Source organism: Otolemur garnettii, unplaced genomic scaffold (genome assembly GCF_000181295.1).
Source record: "Otolemur garnettii isolate 467f Iridium unplaced genomic scaffold, OtoGar3 scaffold00259, whole genome shotgun sequence".
Lineage (NCBI taxonomy): Eukaryota > Metazoa > Chordata > Mammalia > Primates > Galagidae > Otolemur > Otolemur garnettii.
In genome coordinates this window covers 748302-760404 of record NW_003852654.1, presented here as the reverse complement: position 1 = coordinate 760404, position 12103 = coordinate 748302, and the positions used below count along the sequence as shown (strand labels likewise).

The following is a 12103-nucleotide window of genomic DNA, read 5'->3' as shown; positions in this document are numbered from 1 at the left end:
CTAAAATAAAATCTTAAGCCCCCCCCCCCAAGCCAACTGAATGGGCCCCCTCTTGGCCAATGGAACCCCAGAAACATCTTTTTTTTTTTTTTTTTGAGACAGAGTCTCAAGCTATCCCCCTGGGTAGAGTGCTGGCATCATAGCTCACAGCAACCTCCAACTCCTGGGCTCAAGCAAGTCTCCTGCCTCAACCTCCAAAGTAGATGGGACCACAGGTGCCCGCTACAATGCCCGGCTATTTTTTGGTTGCAGCCATCATTGTTGTTGGCAGGCCCGGGCTGGAGAACCGCCACCTTAGGTGTATGTGGCTGGCGCCTTAGCCACTTGAGCCACAGGTGCTGAGCCATTTTTAATTAACTATAAACATATTGAGAACTAAAATAAAATCTTAAGCCCCTCCCCCTCCGCCAACTAAATGGGCCCCCTCTTGGTCAATGGAACCCCAGAAACATCTTAAAGCTGAGTTACTGATCCTATAGATGAAGAGACAGGAGGTCAGACATGCCTAGTTATGCCCTGTCCCTTTTGAAGTTATTCTTTATAACAATAGGATATTAAATCATTAACAGGCTTAAGTTGATGCAAGGCAAAGCTTAAACCACACCTGCAGGCCCTCAATTTACTTAATAGATCACTTGAGTTTGAGTTTTAGTATGTCTGGCTTGTCTCTGATTAACAGATATTCTTGTTTTTACTTAAAATATTCTAAACCTTTAGACCAGGTGTCCTCAAACTGCGGGCCACATGTGGCCTACCAAGGACATTATCCAGCCCACTGGGTGTTTTTGCCGCCACTGCCTGTCCTGCTTAGCAGCCGACTCATACTGGGGCCCGCAGTCCAGCCCTCCAACGGTCTGAGGGACAGTGAACTGGCCCTTTATTTAAAAAGTCTGAGGACCCCTGATTTAGACAAAGATTCATTTCTTCAACCAATTACAAATTAAAAAATCTTTAAACTGACCTACAACCTGTAATCCCTTACTTTGAAATGTTCTGCTCTTTGGGCCAAACCAATGTGTGCCTTCCAAATATTGATTTACGACTTAATGTGTAATTCCCTATCTTCCTGAAATGTATAAAACCAAACTATAAAATAACCACAATAAGACCACTTGCTCAAGGCTTCCTGGGTGTGACTCTGGGCCACAGTAACACACATTTGTCTTCTTTAATTTTTTCAAACATTTATGTTTTAATTTTTTTTTTTTTTTTGAGACAATCTCTGTCACTCTGGGTAGAGTGCTATAGTATTTTTTTTTTTTTTTGCAGTTTTTGGCCAGGGCTGAGTTTGAACCCACTACTTCTGGTATATGGGGTCCGCGCCCTACTCCTTGGAGCCATAGGTACTGCTCAACTTCTTTATTTTTTCTTTCTTTCTTTCTTTTTTTTTTGAGACAGAGTCTCAAACTATCACCCTGGGTAGAGTGCTGTGCTGTCACAGCTCACAGCAACCTCAAACTCTTGGGCTTCAGTGATTCTCTTGCCTCAGCCTCCCGATTATCTGGGACTACAGGCGCCTGCCAAAACACACAGCTATGTTTTTTATTGCCACTGTTGCTTTAGCTGGCCTAGGCCAGGATCAAACCCTCCAGCCTTAGGGTATGTGGCTGGTGCCCTACCCACTGAGCTACAGGTGCCGCCAGAATTAACTTCTTTAAATTATTTTACAGAGTTGGACCTTTTTTATTTTTTTGAGACAGAGCCTCAAGCTGTCGCCCTGGGTAGAGTGCCACAGCATCACAGCTCATAGCAACCTCCAATTCCTGGGCTTAAGCGATTCTCTTGCCTCAGCTTCCCAAGTACCTGGGACTACAGGCACATGCCACAACACCCAGCTATTTTTTGGTTGTAGTTGTCATTGTTGTTTGGCAGGTCCAGGCTGGGTTCGAACCCACCAGCTCTGGTATATGTGGCCGGCACCCTGGCTCCTTGAGCTATAGGCGCCAAGCCTACAGAGTTTGATTCTTGTCCATTGACAGTATCATAGGTACTTGGAAGAAAATATTAATTTACCCATGTGCATTTACTGTTTCTACATCTTCACATTTTTTTTTGAGACAGAGTCTCACTCTGTCGCCCTCAGTAGAGTGTTGTGGCATCACAGCTCACAGCAACCTCAAACTCTTGGCTGAAGCAATTCTCTTGCCTCAGCCTCCCAAGTACCTAGGACTACAGGCACCCACCACAGTGCCTGGCTTTTTTTTTTTTTTTTTGGTTGAAGTTGTCATTGTTTAGCAGACCCAGGCTGGGTTAGAACCCATCAGCATCAGTGTATGTGGCTGGTGATCTACTCACTGAGCTATGGATGTCACCCAACATCTTCACATTTTAAATTCATAATCTGTAAACTTATTTAAGTATTAGTCCCAAATACATTATTTATTATCTTATAAAAACTACAATCTCACATTAGCCTGAGAATAAATAAGGACATTCTTTCCAGTAAAGTAATGCAAGAATGCTTTTTTTTTTTCCTTTGAAACAGAATCTCATTTTTATTGCCCTGGGTAGAGTGCTGTAGTGTCATAGCTCAGAGCAACCTCATATTCTTGAGCTCAAGCAATTCTCTTGCCTCAGCCTCCCAAGTAGCTGAGACTATAGGTGCCCACCACAACACCCAGCTATATTTTTAGAGGTGGGGGGTCTTGCTTTTTCTCAGGCTGGTCTCAAACCCATGAGCTCAGGAAATCCACCTGCCTTGACCTCCCAGAGTGCTGGGGTTATAGGCATGAGCCACCATGCCCTGCAGGAATGCTTTTAAAAATGTTTTTTTCCTTCTTTCCCCCTGACTTTTTTAAAGAAAGGATATTGACTTCTGTAGTAGTAAATTGATCTCGAAGAAAGTCAAGGTCTTCCTCAAGAGAATCAAGATTCTTTGTGGCAGTCGATAAATTCTTTTCCAATAATGCTCGAGCTTCATCAATATCATATTCAAGCATTACATTAGCCTGAAGAGAGAAAGTCATGACAATTACTCAACATTTACACAGTGCTTTATAGATTAGAGAAAATATTGGCAAACTACACTGCTACCAAATCCAGTGTACCGTCTTTGTTGTGAATTAAGTTTTATCAGAACCCACTTATTCACAACGCTGTTGTGCTTTCATGTCAAGTGGCAGAGTTGAGTAGTTGGGACAAAGACAATGTGGTCTGCAAAGTCAAAAGTATTTGCCATTTGACCTTTTACAGAAAGTCTGCTTACCCCTTGGTTAGAGAATATATTTATATATATTATATCATTTAATCCTCAAACCTGGTGAGGCTTTATACTTAAGAAAAGATGCAATGAAAAGTACGTGGCTCTCCAATCCCAGACCTCCAATCTCATTCCCTAGGGTCAAATGGTATTGTTTTCTATGCTTTCTTTTCCAGAAATTTTCTATATTTTGGTTATTTTTTACAAGTAAAACATAGAATGTATTTAAAAATACCTCATTCATGTAAAAAAAATTCATCATTCATTCAAATATCCTACACCAAGTATTTCATCTTAGTTGACCCACTCCTCAAACACTGCGTTCTCAGGCACTCCACCTGACAGTTCAAGATCAACATGCCTAAAACACAACTCTAAGTCATCCTGCAAACTAGACTCCTGCCCTATTCTTCCTCAGTTCAGTAAATGGCACATCTTGCTTGTGGCTCAAACACTAGAGGTCAGCCTCCGTGATTCCGCTTTCCCTTGACTTACAATGCTTCGGCACTTGAGGACAAATGTGACTGGGATAACAGGGATTTCTCTGATAAGAGGTATAGCTGGAGGCCACCTTATACCTCACAGAAGGAGCACGGACTTACATGGAAATAATTATAGGATCAAAGGACTAGGCCAAGTCATAGATAAATTATTTTCTAACTCTAGAATAAGAAAAGGTTCTCTAGGACATAAAACCCAGAAACCATAAACAAAGTCAAAAGACAAACAACCCGAAAAATGTATGTTTAACTTCTATCACTGGCAAAGGACTAACTTTCCCTTATCTAGAGAGCTCCAAAGAGCTTACAAATCTTTTGTAACCATATCCATATGAACACATTTCAAAGACCCCTATATATTTTTTAAAATCCTCTCCCTTAACTAAGTATTGGAAGTTTTAAGTTGTTTCCCAGAAATGGTGGATTTTCTGTAAGACAAAGGAGTTGAGATTCTGGAGGCTCCTGGGCCAACCTCCTCACCATTTCCCCACAGCCTGCCTCCAAGGCAAGTAGCCCCTTGTTAATTACACAACACTACAGGAAGGAAGATCACTAGAGGCAGCTTCTCCCAGTCTCTCAAGGAGACAACTTTCATATTAAAGAACTCTTTTCTTTAGGCCTGGTGCTGTGGCTCAAGCCTAGCTACTCTGGGAGGCTCTGAGGTTGGGTAGATTACTTGAGTTTAGGAGTTTGAGACCAGCCTGAGCAAAAGCAAGATGCTGTCCCTACTAAAAATAGAAAAAACTAGCTGGGCACTGTGGTGGGCACCTGTAGTCCCAGCTACTCAGGAGACTGAGGCAAGAGGATCACTGAGCCACAAGAGTTTGAGGCTGTGATGCCATGGCACTCTAGCCTGGGCAACAGAGTGATACTCTGTCTCAGAAAAAAAATTCCTTTCTTCCTTGGTAACGTAGGCTAAAGCCTCCTTTCAGTTGTAATAAGACTACTTTAAGCCAAGATTTAATGGAAAAATAAGTAAAATATATTAGTGGAGTTCATAGTAAATACAAATAACTCACAAACATTATAAAAAGATGCTCAACTTTAGTCATATAATTGAACACTAATTGAAAATAATGTGAAAAAACATTATTTACTTTCAGACTGACATAAATTAAAAAGTTGAAGCACATCATTGTACCATGAAGGTAAGAACATAGGCATTAGAATGCTGGCAGTGAAAATTAGTGGTCCCTATAGAGAATACCTTGGCAATATACATGAAAATCAACCCTTTTAAGTGGGCAATTCCACATACTATGAAGTCACAACATTTGTGCAGAATCTATATGGGCTGGATGCACTGCTATCTGCAACAACAAAAACCAGAACCCAAATACCCATCAGTAAGGGACAAGTTAAACATATCACGGCATATCCACACAATGAGATGTTACGGATGAATGAAAAATAAAAACAAAGATCTTCACTACACACTGTGAAGTGAAAGCAGCAAAAGGCAGAACAGTGTGTACTGTATGTCACCATTCATGTAAAAAGCTGGGGGGGGGGAATATGTTCTTATATATATGTGTAAAATGTCTCTGGAAGTATACCAAGAAATGAACTGTTAATTGCCTTAAGAGTACACCATGCTAGTGAGGGAGGCAGACTTTTCACAGAATATTCTTTTGTACCATTTGAATTACCAACCAGATAAATGTATTACCTAGTCAAAAATGTATTTAAAAACAATAACAAAAACATAACAAATGAAACTACGTTCCCTGAAAAAGAAAAAGAAACCAATTTGAAATGGTTTATCCAGCTACATATGGATTATTGTATATCAACTAACTTAGCACAGCTAACATCACTAGTGTTTGCCCCTGGTACCATCTATCACTGTTACTCTCCATTGCAGAACAATACTACCCTGGCCAGGCATTTTTTTTTATTAAGTCATTCGTACATAGATCATAAATACATTTATGTCATTATAGGATTCAATGTGTTGATTATTTGTACAAATTGGAATGCTTACATCCTAACTAAGCAACATAGTCTTCACCTTTTACCCAATTATAGGATTAAGACATTTATGTTCTACATCTGATAAATCCAACTTGTACTTGCAATATGTTCCACAGATGTGATCCCCCTACCAACCCTCCTTCTATTGTCCCACCCTCCCCCCTTCCCCTCTCCAAATGAAACACAACTATAGCCTGGCCAGGCAGTCTTCCTGCCTCTTCAAGCTAAGTTCTGCTCTGAGGGCCTCTGAACTTGCTATTATCTGGCCTGAAAAATCCGGCTATCTCTTTGCATTAAGTAGCTCCTCTGGTCATTATTACATTGACCAGGAACAGACAAACAGAACAAGGGAACACAAGAGAATCCAGAAATAGATGCAGGTGAGAAGGAAACTCAATCTGCAGAGAGAAGTGAACAAGAGGTACTGGGATCCATTGGGGAGGGGGAATCAAACCTTCCTTTAATGCTATTATTAAAAGAATTAACATATTAATTAGGGCTCTAAATTAAAATAAAACCAAGCAAAATCAGAGGTTATTAGGATAGTAGGAGCAGAAGTTGTTAAATCTCAAGTCTCTTAAAAAATCTACACAAAGAAACATTAAAAGCTTGAATAGGCATACAATCAAGAGAACTGAAAATATATACATCAACACAAAACCTTGTAAACAAACACTCACTGTAGCATATTCACAATAGTCAAACATAGAAACAACCCAAATAAATGCACATCAAATGATAAACAGATAAACAAAATATAGTATATTGATACAATGGAATATCATTCAGCAATAAATGAATGAAGCTCTGATATAAGCTAGGATGTGGATGAACCTTGAAAACATGCTCAGTGATAGAAGCCAGAGCACAAATGACTATGACTATATGTTGTATGTGTGGGGAAGAAATCCTCATAACTCCGACAAAAGTACAGCTATTTGGGAGACAAGCAGAGAAAGAAAGCAGGCCAGAAACCAATTTCATGATTACAGAAATCCCCTTCCCATACTCTTATAAATTCTCATGACCCTGACAAGAGTATAACCATCTTGGGAGGACAGGGAGTGATAGAGAGCAGATCAGAGACCAAATGGTATGGTCACAGCAACCCCCTCCCCACCCTCCTGAAATGCTTTAGGGCCAGTGTTCCTGGGAAACAAGGATCTCCTACCAGTCCCGGCAGCAATAGAGATAAGGCCTTTGTACAAGATTAACACCGTTTGTGCAAGGCAGTAATTCTAAAATCAGTCTTAAACACAGCATCTTTCCCTCTGTAAGAAAGATGATTTCCCTCACCTCTCACATCACATTCCAACTACACTAATAAAAGTCCCTTGAAACTATATAAGCTAAGGTGACTTCTGGTTAGACTCCATTCTGCTCTTTTAAAATAAAGCCTATCCTTCATCCTTGGACTGGCCTCCTTCCCTTCTTGTGGACTCTGGCAGAACTCTATCCTTAAACCTCTCAGTATGACTCCATTCATGTGAAATGTCCAACATAAGTAAATCCATTTTAAAAAAGTAAATTAGTGGTTGCCAGGGGCTGGGTAGATATAAGGAGAAATGGGGAGTAAATATTAACAGGGTGAAGAAAATATTCTGGACCTAGATAGAGGTGATAGCTGTAAAATTCTGTGAATATAGTAAAAACCACTGAACTGTATACTTTAAAATGATGAATTTTATGGTATGTGAACTTTATCTTAATAAAGACATTAAAAAGAAAAAGTTAGAATCACAAACCCAGAATATCAGACATCATCTACAAAAAGCTAACTAGGTATGTCCACAAACACTATAATATGAGCAAGTGAAGACGTGTATGACATGACTATTTTATAGGACTAAGCACAGGAAAGCAAGGAGGCATCCAGAAGATGTGAGAACTCCAAAACAACCAAGGAGTACTTATGCAAAAGAACAGCAAGCCAACTGGAGGATAGCAGCTAAAAAAGAAGGGCTTGCATGCTCCCAGAGTAGGTGGACATGGGGGTAAGGTCTCCAGGCCTGAAGAAATCTAGGTACTAAAAACTCACAACTAGCCTTACAACTTCCTTATGCCATAGGGCCTTCCACTAAAGAGAATCTGCTTGGAACAGAACCCAAGTAGGGACAAGGACAATAAGACAACAGGACAGGGACAATGATGATAAAAAGTAGGGAGTGGGAGGAGAGTGGCAGTGTGAACAGAGTCAGGGATTCTGGTTGCTATATAATGTTAGGCAATTAAGTTCATGAACTTATCCTAGAAAAAGTTCCATATAACTCAATTGCTGAGCATCACTTACAGTCACCTTTGAAATCCTCCCCTTGGCCATCTGATGACCATAATGATATTTAGCAATGCTGTATGTAGTACTTTTTCTAGGATGAGTTTATAAACCTAATTGTCCAACCTATTGTGTTCTGATCATTTTACATAAACTACCAAAAAGGTTCTAGGATCAATCTTCCCCTCTAAAAGTTCAGGAGAGCTAATTTTCCATTAAAATGATAATTAGAAATAAGTAAAATCCAATGCAAAGGTGAATAGAGAATAAAGAACAGAATAACATCTTCACAGAAACATAAGTGAAACAGAAAGACTTGACCACAAAATAGATGAAAATCATATGAAGTTTAAAAACAAGTTAACATTAAGAAAATGATACAAGATATGAAAAAACAAGCATTAATCAGAATTAGAAAACTCAGAAATGAAGGGACAGAATTCATGAAAAAATGAGAAATGAAAGAAAAATTTATTTCAGAAATGATGACTAAACTGAAAACAGAGACAATTACAACAAATAATACCATAAAAATTATAAAAGATGAGATAATTTTTTTAATATAAAAAGAAATAAAGATAGAAAATGGATTAAATTGAAAGTGGTAAACATCAAACATAAAGACTGAACATAGCCAGACAAGGTGGATCATGCCTGTAATCCCAGCACTCTGGGAGGCCAAGATGGGTACATTGCTTCAGCTCAGGAGTTCAAGACCAGCCTATACAGGAACGAGACCCCATCTCCACTAAAAATAGAAAAACTAGCTGGGCTTTGTGTTGGGCACTTACAGTCCTAGCTACTTGGGCAGCTAAGACAAGAGGATCACTTAAACCCAGAAGTTTGAGGTTGCTGTAATGCTATCATACTCTGGCCTGGGACAACAGAGTGAGACTCTGTCTGAAAAATGACTGAACATAAATATGAGAACTCCAAAAAAGAAAACCGAAGCAAAGGAGAAGAGAAAAGTAAAGTGAAAACATTTCATTTCAACAGAATGTTCCTGAAATGTCACACACATGCGCACATGCAAGCACATACACACACATACAAAATGAAAAGGTACACAGTATACCTGGGGAAATTGATCCAAAAGTCCTTTAAACACCCAGGCAAAAGGAACAAGTCACTTATAAAGGAATGAAAATCAGTTTGTGATCAGACTTTGTAGAGATAAGCACCCCATGCTCAGACATGGCAGTTCGCTTCAATGTGCTCCCCCAGGAGATTGATTCTGAGAAAGATTTCTTCAAAGATCAAGCTTCTGCACCTGCCTATAGATATGCAGGAATATGCAGAAAGACTCTCTTTGAAAGGGGTCCTGGACAATCAGCCAGGGTGCAGCTGGGAGCTGAAAAACTTGTCCTCGCGTTGGGTTCTGTTCTGTCTTCTTCCTTCATTAACATTATAATCTCTAGTTTCGGTTTGGGCCAGCAAGAACAGACAGTCAGTCTCCTTTATGTTTTTACTCTAAACAAAATCAATTGTATGTGTTCCTCAGCCTTCACACTGAATTGTAATATTAATGGTAGCTTCCTAATGTTACTTCACTTCTTTGTATCTGTGTTAAATTCTTACTGAATGTTTGAAAGTATATAAGATAATCAGTAATATTAGGCCTGGTCGCTGACCAGAGCAAGTCTCGACCTCCCTTCAACTCAATCATCCCGTCTGCAGTTCCTTTTCCCTGCGTCTCCGATCAGAGGCTCCAAGAACACTTTCAAGACTTTCTGACAGTGATGCTTTATAGCAAAAGAAAACAGAGCAACATAAAAGATGCTCAAAGAAATAGTGTGACTTAAGGATTTTATATCCAAAAAAACAAATTTCAAGTATAAAGGCCACAGAGAAATTTTCAACAACATGTAATAACTCAGGGAATATTATTATTCTCATAAACCCTAAAGGAATATACTAGAGGATGAGCATCAAACAAATAAGTACAAATGACCAAAATGACCAGCAGACATCAACATGAAGACAGCAATGTGCATATTTACATGAAGAACACAGATAAATGGACACAAAAGAGAGAAATAGTAACCGAGTACACATAAGCTCTGTGCTCCAACAAGGGCACAGTTTTATGGGGAATAGGAAAGGACAGGAAGAGTACCTGCAAAAATATCAGTGTTAACCATGTTGGGTAGTGTTATTTAAGAACACTTTCTCTGTAATAAGGAATAAAACAATTGTGTGATGTTGTCTAGTCTACTTCTATCACAACCTTGGTACTTTTGAGAACCAGAACTCTTGGTATGGAAGAAAGAGAAAAACAGAGGAACAAGTGAAATAAAAACTATTCTCCTGAAAAACATCAGGTAAGTGATAAAAGTACGAATTTATGATATTTTACACATACATACACACGCCTACACACACACTTGCACCTCTGTACACAAGTCTATGTAGGGTAGCTATATCCTACTGGTTCTGTTTCTTTGGTTGAAACAGACCTCTGCTTGATAACAGATTCATTAACTTGAAATTTATTTAATGTAGTTTTCTGATTTTTTTTATACTTATTATATGCATATAGAAAAGCTTGATGTATATTCATAAACTTAACACACCCATGGAACCAATATCCAGATTAAAGAACAGATCGTCACAAATAACACCACAGAAGCTTCCTTGTATATCCTTCAAATTACTACCAGCACCCTCACCTCAACAGTAATCATCATTCTGACTTCTATTGCTGTAGTTTTGTCTGTATTTGAACTTTATTTTATATAGAATCATACACTATAGCAATTTTGTGATTGATTTCTGTAGTAGGCAGAATTATGGCTCCAAGCCCAAGCTGTCCCACCCTAACCCCTGGAACCTGCAACTCTGATGAGATATGTATGTCACTTTTCAAAGTTAACCTTAATTTACAGAGATTACCCTGGGTAGGCCTAATCTAGGTATACAAACCCTTTAAAAGAAGGAACTTCTCTGGCTGGTGGCAGAGAGAGAAGTTGGAAAGACTTGAACTGTAAGAAAGATGAGTCATGCCATTGGTAGCTTTGAAGATAAAAAGGGCAACAAGTCAAAGGTTGCACGTAGTCTCTAGAAGATGAGAATGACTCCCAGCTGACATGCAGTAAGGAAACAAGAGACTTCAATCACATAGAACAGGATTCTGCCAACAACGTGAATGAGGCTACAAACTAATTCTTCCCCCAAAGCTGCTAGTAAGGACCACTGCCCTAATGATACTTACATTTTGGTCTTATGAGACCCTGAGAAGAGGATCCAGTTAAGCCCATCTGAACTCCTGACTGGCAGCTAGGAGGTAATAAATGGATGCTGCATTAAGCCTCTAAGTTTGTGGTAATTTGTTATGCAGCAACAGAAAATTGAAATAGTTTCTTTCTCTCAAACTTGTATTTTTGATAATCACCTTTGTATTGTCGGTATGTAGCTGCAGTCATTCTTCCTCCATACTATATAGTAGTTCACGGTCTGGACACACCATGATTCAGTCATCCATTAAACTGTGATGGACATTTATGTTGTTTCCAGATTTGGATGACTACAAGTACTGTGGTGAATATTTATACGCATTTCTATTATATATAGCAACAGGTAGAAAAAGATAGAGACAGGCATAGACTGCTATGTTGTATGAAATATATATGGTCTGCTTTAATAGACACTGCCAAAGTTTCCCCAGTAGCTATATCCATTTAAACCTCTGATTTAGTAAATCAGAGTTCTTACTGTTCCATCATGTCCTACCATCACTTAGTGCTGTCCTACCATCCTGATGGATGAACGATTAAGATCACATTATGCTTTTAATTGGCAATTCTCTTTACTAATAAAGTTGATTAAATTTTCAGATGTTTATTGGCCATTTGGGATATCTATTCTTTTTAGGTTGTCTTTGACAAATAAGTTTAAAATATTTTTAAGCATAAAAATACTAGGAAAAAGAAAATGTTTGCAGACTTGGTGAAAGGATAAATAAAATAATATCTGACAAAGTTGATTATATAAAAAATTTAAAAGTTCTCCACAAGAGATACCATAAACCGGCTCGGCGCCTGTGGCTCAAGCGGCTAAGGCGCCAGCCACATATACCTAAGGTGGCGGGTTTGAATCCCCAGCCCGGGCCCGCCAAACAACAATGATGGCTGCAACCAAAAAATGGCCAGGCGTTGTGGC

The 12103-nt window shown here is 39.1% G+C and overlaps 1 protein-coding gene across 1 annotated transcript in view; it reads right to left on the bottom strand.

The window, feature by feature from the left end:
• The window catches only part of VBP1 (VHL binding protein 1), a 61175-nt gene that overhangs the window by 3438 nt on the left and 45634 nt on the right, over positions 1–12103 (bottom strand). The window contains exon 5 of the mRNA XM_023508563.1: positions 2810–2948. Coding sequence (XP_023364331.1) covers positions 2810–2948 — 139 coding nt within the window. The remainder of the gene's footprint in view (positions 1–2809; positions 2949–12103) is intronic.